The sequence below is a fragment of the Cyprinus carpio genome, chromosome A2 (assembly GCF_018340385.1).
Source record: "Cyprinus carpio isolate SPL01 chromosome A2, ASM1834038v1, whole genome shotgun sequence".
Lineage (NCBI taxonomy): Eukaryota > Metazoa > Chordata > Actinopteri > Cypriniformes > Cyprinidae > Cyprinus > Cyprinus carpio.
This window is the reverse complement of record NC_056573.1, coordinates 7,171,677-7,189,232: the sequence shown is the minus strand read 5'-3', so window position 1 is coordinate 7,189,232 and position 17,556 is coordinate 7,171,677. Positions and strand designations below refer to the sequence as shown.

Below are 17,556 nucleotides of genomic sequence, written 5' to 3'. Positions count from 1 at the left end.
TTAACACACACACACCTAGAATTTGGTTTAATATGAATCAACAACAGTCAAAATAGAAAATGTTGAACTGTCAAAACTAGAATGTTATATTTTTAACTTAGTTTATTTGATTCTTATTTTTGAAGTCTTCCTATTTATCATTAACGCATCAAAGACTGACCCATTTTTAGAATCACAAATGCAAGTTTATCTATGTGAAGACAGTGATCAAATGCACATAACATTTCTTTTTACTTTAACATTCAACACATATATACAATTATAATTATTAACATATTAGATGATGTGATTTAAAAGAGCAGCCACCGTACATTTAAGGCTTGTTATGTAATGTAATGTATGATAATGGCAATTTTGTAAGCAACAAAAGAATATGTCCTTTTTAAACCATTTACCTACAAAAATTATTATAATAAATTAGTATCTCTTCCTGATTGTAAATAATACAGATTGTGCTCTGTGTGAATAGCACAGATTGTACCAGTATCTATAGTATTTGATGCTTTGCTGTACAGAATGTACTTAGGCAACATTCTTATAACCATATACAGTGCACAATATTGTCAAATATAAAGTTACATCTTAGAAATAATCATAAGTAGTGCTGATTGGAAATTTCCACTGAAATGAAAAATAAACAAATACAATAATTTGTTTATTTTTAAATAATACAAATACATTTTGAATCCAAAGTAAAGGTTAAAGGTTATCACTCATGTGGGTTTGGATGTAACGTGACTTCCAAAGAGTTAAAAGGGCTTGTAGATCTTTTGACATGGTTCCAAACTAGCTATTTCCTAAGTTCATTTCTTACTTTTTACAAGTAAAGTGTCTGTTATTGAAGTGACAATCTCAGTTTGGTGAAAGTAACTCAAGGACTTGCTGCATTTCTTCGGTCTGTATATATTACCAGATCTAACAATAAGACCACTTCCTAACTTTCGTCCCTATAACAACATACCCACACTCCCTTTCCTGCATATTAACTTTCCATTTGGGAACTGAGCACAGAAGTGTTGTGCTGGAAATGAGGGCACCACATTTTAGCGAGGAGGCTTTTGAAAGAGAAACAGAAGATAAGAGCTGCTACTGGATGAGGATTCCCAGAAGAACTCCAGAACGGCTTTGTACATTTTTAGAAGAGGCAGTGTATCTGCAAAGATTATTGACTAGAGGATAAAATGGCCAACCCTCGTCATTTAATCCTTAGCGGCATTAAATGCAGCATTGTACTGAGACAAAGGTCGAGTTGAGCTTCTGTCAGGGAAATAAAGCCACCTTCCACTAATGACTTCCTGGATTAGAGACGCAAAGGAGACTTTTCCCAGGCTGTAAAAGGGAATGTATAAGAGTAAACGTCTCCGTGTCATAAGATACACCTTTACAGATCAGACATATGGATTGTATCATGAGAAAGCTTTATTTCAAAACTCAAAATGTTCTCACTAGTGCAAAACTTTGTTTAAAATAAGCTACCGAATCATCTGACCAAACACATTTACACAATGCCTATTCATTGTGTTCAGCAACTTTGCCCATCTTCCCTCAGTAAAGTAATAAGCAGGAAGCAATGATAGATGCTATCAGACGTTGCACTACAAGTAATTATCATCCATCATTTTGATGGACTGGGTTGTAAATTTTCTGTGACGTTGTATTTTTAATCGTCAGTGAAATATAATATTGCATGTGTTGTTAATATCAGACTTTCAGTCTTGCCAAGCGCTGTGTCACTGGTTCTGCATTTTTCTTTTTATTCTGCTCTCACAATGTGAATAAGACAACAATGACATGTCTCTCTGGGGCATTTATTTTCCACCCTTTTCTTCATTTCTATTCACATCTCAGTAACACTTTACAGTAAGATTGCATTAGTTGATGCAATTGTTAATGCATTAACTAACATTAACCTTGTGCAATACATTTATTACAGTTTTTATAAATCTTCCTTAATGTTAGTTAATAAAAATGTTAATTGTTAGTTTTTGTTAGCTCAGGTCCATTAAATAATATTGCAGATACCATTTTTAACAATGTTGAAATTAATATTAATTATGATAAATAATTTCTTTAGAAGTATTTTTCATCGTTAATGTCAATGGTGATGGTAACTAACTAATGAAGTTAACTGATATTAATAAATGGAACCTGTTACCAGCATCTCTTACTGAATATTTCTAAAGCAGAGAAACACAATATATCAGATATTTTATAGCTTCTTACAAAATAATCAAAAACTTTTTTAAATTTTCCTTTGTAAAATGACATAACAACTTTTTCAGATACTATACATTTTTGGTTCCCAGAATAGACATATTAACATTCTCTGTTAGTTAGCAAGGAACCTTTTTTATGTAAATTTAATGTTCCCTTTAGGTTTGGAGAATGTTTCCCTAACGTAAGGGTTAATTTAAGGTCATATAAATAAAAGAAAATATAAAATGTTTCATATTAGTTATTTGTCATACAAAAATCTAATTTTAACCTTGTTTAATTTGAATTAAGTTGAAGGTGGAAACTGGTGATCCTAATCTATATTATTGTTCGTTATAGGCCAGTTATGGATGAATTTAAACATTCAGGGCAATTTGTGTACAGGGTGCATCAAAGCAGCAAATATACTGTATGTTTATCTTTGATGCCGCAAAGACTCACATCATGCACTCAAATGTCGATTGCTGATTCATATGCACAACAGGCCGAATAGAAGACTTTGCCAGTCCAACTGCTTTCTTGTGATGTAAATGAAACTTTTTTAGAGATCCAACTCTTTTTGCCCATAAATTGATAGTCAGCGGGGTCCAAAATAGCAGTGGACAGCACTGCCCTTCATTATATGAACAAATAACTCAAAGGCATTTTTCAAAATACCTCTTTTGATTGAGTAAAAAATGACACAATTGACATTTTTTGGTTGTGAAGTTTCATTTTTAATTCTAAATGTCAGAAAAGGTGGATCATGGTTGAAAATTCAATAATAAAATATTGAATGACATGACTATTTTAAAGCATTTCACTAGATGTGTTTATTTCCATGCCTTTACTGTAAAACAGTGGCACTAATTCACAATTCCTGCTGGACTAATTTGCCTCAAAACATATGAATTCTTGATCAGTATTCTTTGAACTCACGTTCATTTTATCATCAGCTTGATCAAACCACATACAGCTTTGCATATAAGGGAAGCTGTCTGTTGGATATGGATGTGATGCAAGACACTGTTTTGGACATTGACATTTGGTTTCTGGTTGGCTTTGAACCGTGTCTGGATCGCTTCAGATAGTGGTAAAACAGTAAAAGAGCATTTGGTCATACAAATTACATACTGGGCAACAAATTATGCCTGATGTAAGAGTTAAATTTAGAGCAATCTGGTACTGACGCTAGATCTCCTTCGTAAATGATGCCATCCACATTATTAGATTTGCTACGCTTGAATATATTCTCCCTCGAGCGGTTGGGAACATTGCCGGTGCAAAAATGCTGCTGCACTCCTCAGTTACACCAGAAATCACCTATATGGAATGTCACTGAGTTGATGAGTGTGGGTATTTAATTATACAGTATAGTTTAACTGTAAAGTTCATTACCTCTTACATTAGAAAAAAAATAATAATATGCTTTAAAAATAATTATTTCTGTCAGACAGATGCTTTAAGAAATTCAGGAAATGTTCTAAAATACTCTTGTGAAATATGGAATTGTTGCCCTTGAAGCCCAACTCATCTGAGACATGTCACCAACTTTCAACCGAACTTATTCAGTACGCTGTTTAAAATAATTACAAAGCACATTTTATCTGCAGGTACTTGATCTATGAGGACCAAATTGCTACAGAAATTAATTTCCTGTATTTTGAAAGCTGCTTGTTAAAAGGGTAAAATATGTATGGTTTTGGAAGTAAAAAAAGAACAAATCATTATAAAAACACTGATAATTGACATTATCAGAATTTTCAGAATCTCAGATTTGATAATTTTTTCAATAAAATAACTGTTTCTTCTTAGTTTGTTCTTAGTAATTATGTACATTTGGGTGTTATGTCATATCTTATGTTATATATCTTATATTTTGACCTGAATATGTCATTCATGCCCATTAGGAAACAACCATAACTGAGATCAAGCAGAAGATCATGAAGATTCCGGAGGCCAGCGGTATAGTTATAGATGGCTTCCCTCGAGATGTGGGACAAGCGCTTTCTTTTGAGGACCAGGTGAGTGCATTTTAATAGTGGTTCTTGCTTGAGCAGGACTGTTACCTTGTGGATCCTCTAATGTGGAAAAAAAGCATACAGTTATAAACTTCAGTTATAGATCCGAATTAAATATAGTAGTATGCAATTCAATTATGTTATTGCTTATGACAAACCTGTGAAATGCTTATGAGAAACCTCACTGCCTTCACAGTATTGACTGGCTGCCACCAGTTTTTTTGCCTCTCATTTGCATGAAGTTGAACATTTCTCACATTTTTGACTCTGTCACCACTCTCCTTCACTGTCATTCCCACAATCCCCTGTGTGAGATATGCCATTCGGCTTCAACAGAGAATGAACTGAAAACACCCTCTTATCTCCAGTGCTGGGTAGATTACTTATACATGTTAGTCAATTACTGATTCCAAATTACATGACAAAAATTGTAGTTAGTAACCTAATACATTACATTAGGTAATAAAGTAAAATTATTTTTAGATTACTTTTGACCTAACTGGTTTATCACATTGATTTAAATAGGATAATCTTGTACCATATTGATATAAAAATACAAAGTGAAAGAAAATACATTCCATTTGTTGTTATTAGCAACATGAAGTTTATTAAACATTGCATTACGTCAAGGTTTCCCAAACCGGGGTTCGTGAAGGGACTGCAGGGGGTTTGTGAGTTTAATGAAAAGCTAATATTTAACTAAATCAAAACATTTGAAAATAATTTAAAAATAACAGAAATCAAAATAAAACACTTACTAAAAATATATATGTATTTGTTTACCTGGATGTCATGTGACCATTAACCAATGCCAGATATCAGTGAACATGCAAGTGTGTTACTTTATTATTAATGTATTACCTTAAAATCTCAGGGGTACTTCAAGTGAATATAATAGATGAAAAAGGGTTCAGATGACAAAAAAGGGAATCCCTGCATTACATGTACTGTAAATAAGAAATAACAAGAATTTGTGATTTGTGCATTTTAATGTGTTTAAAATACAAAAGCCTTCCAAAGACACAGTAATACATGGTTAAATAACCCACTGAGTGATAATTATAAATAACCCACTGATTGAAATAAACCATAAAAACTTCAATTTCGCTCCTTCATTAAAATGCTTAGTTCACACATACTCGCATCAGTCTTGGGTCCCGACCGAAACTATTTCTTCAGTTCATTGACTGTTGGAGGAACAGGAGTGTTGAATGAGTTGGCCAAAAACGGCATCATATACGCCAGTATTTTGGCTAATTTCGAGTCGGAGTGCCTGTCAGGCACGTCCAAAAGTGATTTTTGATCAAGTAACTTGTAGATCTGTGCAACTCAAGCCTTGAACGGTTTCAAATGGTTTAGTCCAGTTTGGTGAACTGGTTCATTCAGCCGCTGACTTGCATTTTGTGAATCATCAAGGAACACAGTTTCAGCTAAAAATCTTCTTATACTGTTCAACTGAAGAATAAAAAGAGTCACTAGATCTTGGATGCCCTAAGTGTAAATTAACAGCAAATTTTTATTTTTTGGGTGAACTATCCCTTTAAAACTCTAGCAACTATATACCAATGCTATGGCAACATGTGAGTTTGCATGGCCAAACACCAATCACAATTTCTTCTGAAAATGTATAAATGCATCCTAGAAATTAAAGCTTGGTCACATACTCTACTATATGTATAAATAAGAACACCTGTCCAGGTTTATTAGCTTCCAACTTACGGAAGTTCTAAGCGGCCATGCATTATAATTTTTTTTCTTTTTGTTTTCTCGTTCGTTTATTAACGAACGCTTAAATTTTCCTCGTTATCTCGACATTAACGAAGGTCGTTTTAAATCCGTTATAACGACTTATATTTTCTGTTATCTCTCGACATTAACGAAGTTCGTTTTCCTGTTATAACGACTTAAACTTTTCTCGGTAGCACTCGACATAACGAAAGGTTCGTTTTCTCGTTATAACGACTTAATTTTCTCTAAGATTTTACAAAGATCGTGGCGCCAGCAGGTGGCACTATAGAACTGTAAGTCGAACTGATGGGGTGTGTATTACTATCCCTTTATCGGCACGCGGACCTTCCTAAGGGGAATTCGTGATCGCTAGAAGTTTGTGGCAGTCTTGTTTTATTGAAGACCATTTAATTACTTCATAAATGTTAATTGCTTGAAGCAAGATGCAATAGGAATATTTTGTTTATCTAAGTTCCTGCTACGATGCATGTGACGTTCACCAACACGCATGTCTGGTTCATGCAATAAAACTGGCTTATCAAACACAATGTTGGACATCACCTGTATCTCTGTTGTGCACCAATATCTATTATATTTGTGCTGCTTTTAGGATCATGATTAATATTCAATTTCACATATTTTAATTTATGGATTAAGTAGTGAACATGCAGCGAGACGTGTCTGTTTCTCTACAGTAGGACGGGATTTACGTATGTAGGCTGATGTGACTTTCTTTTTCCTTATGTACTCATCTTTATTGTTAAACCATATTGATGAGAAATGTGATGTATAGTAGAATCCATACAGGCTAAATTTAATTCATTTTGTTCTGTCATGTTTTAATGGTTTTGTTTTCTAACACACCCCACATACCACTTAAACTTACACATGAACGCGTCTTTTTCTAAAAACAGAGCTTATAATCACACATGATATCTGGCCAAATAATAACTCCCGACTACAAATTACAAATTAGATATCGACTTTTATTTTCATATACAAGGAAAATTAAAAGTGAGTGTTAAATCCAAGCAGCTCTAATGGCGCGGTGTTGTATGCCATTTAAACATGTTATTCACAAAACAAAACGTTCGTTGTACTGCTCTACTAGGAAAAAATCAACCAGTGATTGATCATCCTTATTTAGCCAGTTTTAGACTATAACATTCCTGTGCGAGCAAAATTTGCGGAAATTAGCCTACGCGAAGAGCGCATGCAATGGTCTGTCCAATCAGCTACTGTCAAGATGAGTTTCGTTACTATGGCGAGTGTCACTTTCAGATCCTGTCAAGTGAGAAAACAAGTACTTTCGTTATGTCGAGATAACGTAGAAACTTTCATGTCGTTAGAACGAGAAAACGAACTTCGTTGATGGTCGACAAACTTCGTATATGTCGAGATAACGAGACAAATTAAGTCGTTTCACGAGACAACGAACCCCGTTACCTTCGAAGGGAAGACAGCATAACATTAAGTCGTTTGAATACCAGAGGGCAAACCCGACCTTCGTTGCGCTCGAAGAGCTAACGAGAAAATTAAGTCGTTATAACGAGAAAACAAAAAGAAAAAAAAATCATAATGCATGGCCGCTTAGAACTTCCGTAGATGCTTAAAGAAATTCAGGAAATGTTCTAAAATACTCTTGTGAATTATGGAATGATTGCCTTTGAAGCCAAACCAATCATACATATCAAAAAAACGCCCATTAAAAAACAAACCAAAATTATCAAAGCACATACTCTATCCAGTGAACACAAAATATGAGGACAAAATTGCTAGAGAAATAAGTTTCCTGTATTTGGAAATCCGCTTGTTAGAAGAGCGACCAATCGACTGCTATTGAAGTACATTAATCTTTGAATGACTTGTATGTGCTGGTTTTACTCATGGTATCAAACGTACACACATTGTACAAAAAAGTGTCATATTTTAAAAGTAAAAACCTGTTAACTGGTTAACAATACAAAACTTGGATAGACCTAAGGGGACATTTCATATTTTACTACAAAATACAGTTAAATGTGGATTTTTTTGGGAAGTGAAAAGTCATCTTCATGTTAACTACAATTTAAAAAAAAATATTTATAGTTAAAATTTATATTATATTTAATTAATTGAACTTAACTTTTTTTCACCTGATTGTGTCAAAGCAGCTTTACAGTGTCAAACAAGAAATTAGTTTGTCAATAATGAAAGAAAACTATAACAAAGAGTCATTTTTTCAGTTAACCCTCTGGGGTCTAAGGGGGTTTTGGGGGCCTGGAGAAGTTTTGACATCCCCTGACTTTTGCTTATTGCTTAAGCAATAAGCAAAAAGGGAATAAGTTGCTTATAAACATATACATGGCTAAAGTCTAATAACAGTGTACTCAGTACAAACTGGGCTACAATGATATGTAAATAGCATGTATGTATGTCCATGATTGTGTGTTTGAGGAGAAACAACGTTTATGCATGTTGCATACAATTTGGAGTCACTGAAATAAGGTCATAAAACACCCTAGAGAACATTTGGTCACAAGACTGTTAAACATGGACCTTGTAGCCTAGGATTTTGCTTCAGAAAACATGTGAAAGTTGTTTTGGTTTGTGGGGTGAAACTGATCTTGTTTACTCGCTCCCAGAAAACAATAGATTGATTGAAATGATTCTAAGACACTTTTTGTTTTCGAAAGGGGGAATATGCGAGTAGGAGTGATTTGACCATGAATATTAGTGTGGATTCACACCTGAGAAGACAAAAGGCCCGCATAAATGAGCTGCATAATGAGCCTTTCAGCCAGGTATGTGACCAAGAGGGAAAGAGTTACAATAAAGAATGTGAGGACAAAATAAATGTCTATATTTTAATGTTTGTAGTTTATTTAGAATATATTAATTATCCCACCAAAATAACTGTGAGATTCACTTGGAGGAATGCACGTTAAATGTTTTATTATGAACAATAAAAGTTGACTTTCAAAGATAAAATCATAACCACCATTAACACAATCACACAATAAATCAATAAAACATTCTAATATTCTAATCAAAAAAAAAAAAAAAAAATATTATTATTATTTTATTATTATTATTAATTGAAAGAACAGAATTGTCTGTAACATGATTAAACCTGATTATTGAAAAAAAAAAAAAAAAAAAAAAAAAAACAAAAACAAAAAAAAAAAAAAAAAAAAAAATAGTATTTATTATTACTTGTGTGCTAAAATAAATAAAAGTTTTAATTTCTATATATTCTGACTCCCAGCTTTTGAATGGCATAGTGTATATTGTTACACTTGGAGTAAGACTAGAGTAATGATGCTGAATTTAGCTTTGGTCACAGGAATAAATTAAATTTTAAAATATATTCAAATAGAAGCAGTTATTTAAAATAGTAAAAAAAATATTTCCAATATTACTGCTTTAGCAAAGTGCAACTTTCTGTATTTGGATCAAATAATTTCCAGGCTTGGTGGAGCAGAAGAGAATTCTTTACAAAAACATTAAAAAACTTACTGTTCAAAAGTTTTGACTGGTATTAAATAAATAAAAAAAAAACAAATAAACATCAAAAAACCTCCAAATACCTTAAGTATTATTTTAATATCTTATTGCTGTCTATGTTATACGTTAGAACATTAAAAAAATATATATATCCTGGCATCATGAAACATTGAGATGATGTAAATGAAACTTCATAATGTTTCACTTGATTATACATATAGTCAGGAATTATATTTTGGAAAAAGTCTAACTAGTAAAATGTGTACAAAACTAATACAAGTAAATTAATAATAAAAAAGACTCATGTTTAAGATCTCTGACGGGTCAAGCCGGTTCATTCTTCTTTCTGAGGTAATCCAAATTTTATTTCTCTCAGTGGTCTTACTGAGGTGAATTATGTCTTATTCCTCTCAGCGTGAAGTAAACAGTAACATTTAAAAAACGTGAAGTTTATTCTCGCAGCTTTGTTTGCTCTTATGAGGGCGGTTACCCACCACAAGCTTCACATGGACGATTATAATATCAATAGCCCGCTGGTCCCATTAGATATAATGAAGGGAGACGTGAAAGACTGGACATCGCGTTGTTTTCATATGGATTACTTTATCACAGAATATTTGTTTTCTATAGATCTATCTCTCATGTCTCTGTGTTGAGTATTTGCTGAGTTACAGTTCATTTTACTGACACGTTTCTAAATGAAGATCATGCAGAACCAAGGCGGCAGACAGCGCACTCTGTTTGTTTTCTTTATTTTACAAATGTTTCTGTTGTTATTATACTTTATTTTGAGGTACATCTGTATGCATCAAAGTTGAAAGTGTTTAGTTTATTTATCTGTGTTAGTACAAATAAAAGGTGACCATTTGGACTGAAGGAAACCAGCCTGGTGTGGTTTAATTCTGGATCTAACACAGGTGCGAGGGCTCGATCCGTATGGTCATCACGGTGACGAGCATTCCCAGGGGATCTGTCTCTGGGCGCATTGTAGACTTCGGAATAGAGGTCGTTTCTAGGTCCTGATCTGGTCTGGAAAGACTGGACTAATATTTGACCTAATTAATGCAGCCTAACAATCTTTTAATGGATGTAGCAAGAACATCGGGTGTTATGGGAAGTGTCCCCAGTTCCGGTTGACCTAATTAATGCAGCCTAACAATCCTTTAATGGATTTGAATTATAGAAATGCAATGGTGTTTTATGTGCAGGCCAAGATAAAGAGATGGTCTTTAATCTAGATTTAAACTGTTTTAAAGTGTGTCTGCCTCCCGAACAACACAAGGTAGATTGTTCCAGAGCTTGGGCACTACATAGGAAAAGGATCTGCTGCCCTTTTGATTTTGATATTCTAGGTATTATCAAATTGCCAGAGTTTTGAGATCACAGCAAACATGAATGACTATAAGCCAATATGAGCTCACTCAAGTATTGAGGAGCTAAACCATTCAGTGCTTTATAAGTAATTAGCAACATTTTAAAATGTATTCAGTGTTCAATAGGGAGGCAGTGCAGAGTTGACAGAACTGGGCTAATGTGGTCATACTTCCTGGTTCAAGTAGAACTCTAGCTGCTGCATTTTGGACCAGCTGGAGTTTGTTTATGAAGTGCATAGAGCAACCACCCAATAAAGCATTACAATAATCTAACCTTGAGGTCATGAACCCTTAATTAACATTTCTGCATTTGACTTCGAGAGCATAGATCATAATTTAGATATATTTTTTTAGATGGAAAAATTCAGTTTTACAAATGCTAGAAACAGTTTTCAAAGGAAAGATTGCCATCAAATAGCACACCTAGGTTCCTAACTGATGACGAGGAATTAACAAAGCAGCCATCAAGTGTTAGACAGTGTTTTATGTTTTTACATGTGGAGGTTTTTGATCCAATAATTAAAACCTCTTAGTTTTTCTTTTTCAGAATTTAGTTTAATTTTTTTTTAGAAAGACTACTTAGTGTCACACTTCTCTTGAACGCAGCACGAGGAGACGTGGTGTTTTCACACAAAGAGAGTATTTTAATAATCCAACAGGGAACACAGGGAGCGTAGCAGACACAGAACACATGGAAATGACTTTTAGAACCGACAGACACTAACTGAATGGACTCAGGCTTTTAAACTCAGGATAATTGGGAAAACACAGGTGCATGGAATAACTAATTAACAGGGACATGGAACACATGAGGAGGGAAAACACAACATAATGAGTCCAGGGGCGTGACATTACTCCCCCCTCCCGGAAGGTGCGTCCTCACACCGTAGGAACAAAATGGGGAGGGAAGTGGGTGGGAACTAGGGTGGAGGCTCAGGAGGAGGACGGATAATCGGAGGGGTCCAGCAGACAGAGTCCAAGGAGGAGACGACAGAGGGAGGAGCCAGGGAAGAGACAGGAGGAGCTTGGAGCAGGAGGAGTCCAGCTGGACCCAGGCAAAAGCAATAATGTCGACCCAGGGTGGAGCCGACAGAGGGAGGAGCCATGGAGGAGGAATGGCCGCCAACTCCAGGGGGCCGACCAATGGTGGCAGAGGAGCCCGAGACAGAGAGCCGAAGTGCCAGGGCTAGGGGGAGGATCCAGAGATCCTAGGCAGAGCAGATGGCGCCGGGGACCAATGTGGAGATGTGGATCTGGAAGGCCGCTGTGGAGTCAGAGCGACAGAGGACTAAGGTGGACCCGAGGGAGAGGAGGGAGCTAGGAGCCATGGTGGAGCCAACGGGTCAACGGGCCGAGGCGGAGTCCAGGCCTCGAAGGCTGGAGGCGGAGTCAAGTGAGACGCTGGAGGATGGCAGTCCCGCGGAGCTCACACCACATAGATGGTGGGCTGAGGGCAAGCAGAGGGGCTGCCAGACGACAGCGGTGGAGGAGGCAGGAGCAGGTGGGAGAGCGAGCATTTTCGAGGAGTGGGCACTGGAGGGCACTTTCGAGGAGTGGGCACTGGAGGGCACTTTCGAGGAGCGGGCACTGAAGAATCAGAAGCCCCTTCAGGGCTGGACGAGGGAACCAAGAACGAAGGAGGGCTGGACGGGACCAGCGGAGATGATGGAGAGAGGAGAGGGGGCAGTTCGATCTCCAGATCAGACTCCCAGTCTATGAGACCCCCCTCCTCGTTTTGGCCCTTTTGCGGCACTATACTCAACTCACCCTCAGCCGTGGTGCAGGGGGCGGAGCTCCTCTTCGCACTCACACGTCCCTTCTCCCTCGTGGCAGGTGTTGTTGCCGGCTCACACACCTTGACTGACGTCACGGCCTATGGCTTTGCGGCGATCCTTAGCCCCTTCACTCTCTAGCGATGGCTCATCGTCGTGGCAGGCTCTGGCTCTCCATCAGCGGTGGGCTCGGGCATGCGCTCTGTGCATTGGGGAGATGGTGGGCTGGGCTCTGGGTCAGGAGTGCCACTGGCGATTAATCCCTGGGAACTGGCGGGGAACGGAGATCCATTTCTTGCCAGTGTCCACTCCACGATGGCGGTGAATTCCACTCGAGGGCCATCTTCAGACGATGGCGCTCTGCATGCAGTGTTGAGGCTGGCATCATAGAACGCGCCACAACCAGAAATAGTCTGGCATGATCCTCGAGCAAATATCAGGATGAATTCGGGGCAAAGGAAGGGATCCATAGGGGCACACAACGGAAACAAAACACTGAGAGAAAAAAAACAAAAACAAAATGGAGGGGAGACACACAAAATAATTAACTGTATTCGGTCGGTTCTTTTGTCACACTTTCATTTGAACGCAGAATGAGGAGATGAGGAGACATGGTATTTGCACACAAAGAGAGTCTTTTAATAATCCAACAGGGAACACAGGGAGCGTAGCAGATAGTGACGTGACATTCAGCCAAGTATGGTGACCCATACTCAGAATTCGTGCTCTGCATTTAACCCATCCGAAGTGCACACACAGAGCAGTGAACACACACACACTGTGAACACACACCCGGAGCAGTGGGCAGCCATTTTTATGCTGCGGCGCCCGGGGAGCAGTTGGGGGTTCAATGCCTTGCTCAAGGGCACCTCAGTCGTGGTATTGAAGGTGGAGAGAGAACTGTACATGCACTCCCCCCACCCACAATTCCTGCCGGCCGGAGACTCGAACTCACAACCCTTCGATTGGGAGTCCGACTCTCTAACCATTAGGCCACAACTTCCCACATGGAAATTACGTTTAGAACTGACAAACACTAACTGAATGGACTCTGGCTTTTAAAGTCAGGATAATTGGGGAAACGCAGGTGCATGGAATAACTAATTAACAGGGACACGGAACACATGTGGAGAGAAAACACAACATAATGAGTCCAGGAGTGTGACACTTAGGTATATCTTTATATATAATTACTTTGGTTGTCTTAGAGATATGGTTAATTATGGTTATTTTCACCAACAAAATAATGGTTTTAAGCCAGTTATTTCTATATTTTGCTATGATGTGTCAGTAAGAACTGTGCCAACGTTTTCAAGACACTTGAAAAAACATTCCTACAGAAAACATATTTGTACAGTTGCTTTAAAAAAAAATATGCTTTTAAGATTTGAAGTACTCTACAAGTGTACATTCAATACAATTAAGCACACTTCTTTTCACAAGTGGTTGCTTTAATGGGAAATGATCACAGACAAATCTATCTCTGATGAAACACTGAGACAGTTTTGGCAACCTGTGATGAGAAGAATGGGTTGTGGACTGATATTTTGCACCCTGTCGATTCACATCTACATGAGTGACTTGTCTGTGTAATACACACCAGATCTCAAACCTATACTTGAAACTCTCTATTCCCTATGTTTTTGACAGGAACCATTTGACTCACATGAGACTCATGCAATGGCAGGTGTATATTAATGTCCATAAACCTGTCTGAAAGGAGCTAATGTCAGCCTCGCTAAGAGGAAATCATGTGACAGTTCTCAATTTCAGGTGTCAATGCACATTCATTTCTAAATGACAGCCTTTTCCTTCAAGTTTCATCATGGCTAATTAGCCTACAGTATTCTCACACTTTTTCTGTTTCCTGTAAGAGAGCAGGTTTAGGATGTGGTATATTAGCTATTATGGCTAACTCAAAGCTTGGCTGCCCCTTACCCTTCACCGCACTTGATGTCGGTCTCGAATTAACCTTTTAGTTTTCAATAACCCAATATTGCTTGTCCAGATCTGAAAATGGTGGAAGTCACCACCTGCAAATGTCACATAGTGTGGTTTCCAGGCTGCGAATGATGTGATCACTAAGTTCAGTCTGTCTATATGAGCAGCTTTTGTATCTCTCTTTGTCTCTTTCCATCCCTCACACTTGTTTCCAGCCTTCCTCATTTCACACCAATTATCTAAGAGGTGCTTTAACGTAGGCAGAGGGCTGTGAGGAACACACTTGTTGCTGCCAGAAAATAGATTTGCAACACTGTCTGCTTTTCTCAGAAATGAACTCATGATGTCAAATTATCTGCTTGACTTTCTTTTGCAGGTATGGCATGTAATGGCATGCAAGTATTTTTGTGCAGCGTTGGGTAATTTTGATTATCTACCAGTCACACTGGTGGACAAAATGTAACACTGTGTCCTAACCAAAATCGATTGCATCATTTTCACACTGACACATCACAATCACCAGCCAATATATACTGTATATTTGATGTTACCCACTGCATGGTCGCAGATAGTTAGGACAAAACCTCATATTTTGCATAACTTATCGCATCACGACAGCAAAAATGAGTGTAGTGGTTACATCTAAAATAAGTGGTTTAACAACAAAACTGATTTTATTCACCAACTATACCCTTATGAAAAAGAAATTGTACTTAAAATTGTACTTACTATGGAAATCATGTTCTTTAAAATAATATACTTAAGTATAAATTGAATGTAATGTTTTCAGACACTTAAGTGCATGTTATTTACAATTAATGATAATGTATAATAGTTTAAATGTATACTAAATGCAATTGTTTGAAGTTACGAAGACCAAGTAAAGAAGGACTTAAGTACATTTTTATATTTAAGTTCATAATTACTTCTCTTTGTCTTTGAAATATGGTTACAGTGTACTGTCAAATATACTTTCATTTCTATTGAAAATATGTTTAAATATATTTGTAATTACACATTTGTAAAGATGAAGTAGCAATTTAGTACATTTAAAATTAATGTTTAATGTAATATTAAACAACACATTACAGTTAAAATGTGAAGTATATGTTAAATTATTAATTTATATAATATACTACTTTACTGATCAAGTCCTTTAAATGTGCGTTAGTATGTTAGTCAACACATCGAAATAAGTGCACTTCTTCAAAGCACTGCATGAGATGATTAAACATAATTATTTAAAATGTACTTTAAAGTTGAACCTTTAATCTGAAATTATTACAATAAAATATTCACACACACGCACACACACTCACACACATTTAATACATAACAAGTGCACATTCCATACAGTTAAACACACTTTTATTAGCTGGACAGGTTTATTAGCTTCATGACTGGAGCAAGTTAGATTTTCTCCGATCATGCTCAGGGCTTGTCACAATGCTCTTGTCTGTCCTGTGTTCAAAAGCAAGGCAGCACTGAAGACGCAATGTAACATATCAGAATTGGCAAAGCTAATGGACTTGATTCCCATGGTTGAGCGGGTATTTACGCAAAAGGATGATACAGTTGCGAAGAAGTGGACATACCTAGTCAAAAATATTTAATATTACTGAATCAACCTGATTATGCTGGTTACACTTTTGATTTAAATTTTAATAGGATTTTTTCAGTCCAGTCAGATCAGTTAGAAATAGGTCCTTCAGCTAAAATTGCACAAATTTGATTAATAAAATGATAAAATTGCAGGTTCTTCAGCCACCATGGCTGTTGGGGAATGAGCTAATTCCTCAACCTATTCAGAGACGAAATTCCACCAGATCGAATAAAGACGCACTCAAAAATCCAAAGTATGGTTGTACAAAATGCCCCTGTATGAGTTCCTTTTTGTTCCTCCATAACATTCATAACATGATATAGTATACAGTAAACAAGAAGTTAATATAACTTAGATTTAGACATAATACATAGGCAACACACTAGTGTTCTGTTACTGTATGAATGCATTTTTTTTTATTAATGTAAATGCATTCATGCCACCTCTGAATAGCATTAACCAGTCTCATTAAATACAGACTAAATGCCACTTCAGATGCAGCTTCTGTGTCTCTTCTGATGTGCAAAGATAGACATTTCATTTGACTGGTAAAAGTGCTGTAGTGTTATTATTGTAATTGCATTAATTGATTCAGTTCAATAATTGCATGCATTTAATAAGGTTAGAATAAAACTACTCCTGGAAATCAATTTAAGTGGGAAAATATCTCCCCTTAATGGAAAAGTTCATTTCTGTACTTGGCCATTTTACATGAAGTTCCTGTATATTACAAAAGTAAATGTTCAGTGATGGCTGGTTTTACTGTTGCATTAATTAGTTTACTTTCTGCCTGCTGGCTCTCACGGTTTAATGGGGACCCAGATTCAGGCACTGATCCCCCTGTGTGCATCCTTATTCTCTCTACCTCCGCCTTTTCCGGAGGTGCCAGCACAGTCACTGAGAGGATTTATGAGTGAAGGCGTGCCAGAAAAAAAATCGCAGCCTACAGCTCGCAGACCTTCTAGGGAGCAAACAGCAGTTGGCCAACACAGCAGCCAGCATTCAGCACAGCCCTTCAGCTTTTCTCACCACCATGTTTAATTAAATAGGCTAATCATGTACTTCTTGTACTTTAATTTGCTTTTTATTTAAAGCCACTTTAATATGAAAGAGTCCGCTTCACACATTACAGTATGTTACACCATTGTATATTATTTTTAATAGTCAAATCAGGCAAAAATTTCTGTAATCCTCTATGGTATAGTTTTGCCAAATAGCAGTGTTTATTTTTGACTTTCACGCTATAGGGGATGTCGTGGCCTAGTGGTTAGAGAGTTTGATTCCTAACCCTAAGGTTGTGGGTTCGAGTCTCGGGCCGGCAACACCACGACTGAGGTGCCCTTGAGCAAGGGGCCGAACCCCCAACTGCTCCCCGGGCGCCGCAGCATAAATAGCTGTCCACTGCTCTGGGTGTGTGTTCACGGTGTGTGTGTGTTCAC

The 17,556-nt window shown here is 37.0% G+C and overlaps 1 protein-coding gene across 2 annotated transcripts in view; it reads left to right on the top strand.

The window, feature by feature from the left end:
- Positions 1 to 17,556, top strand: part of LOC109083817 (adenylate kinase isoenzyme 5) — a 101,458-nt gene that overhangs the window by 6,660 nt on the left and 77,242 nt on the right. For both annotated transcript variants that reach the window (XM_042770887.1, XM_042770879.1), the window contains exon 5: positions 4,104 to 4,217. In XM_042770887.1, coding sequence (XP_042626821.1) covers positions 4,104 to 4,217 — 114 coding nt within the window. The remainder of the gene's footprint in view (positions 1 to 4,103; positions 4,218 to 17,556) is intronic.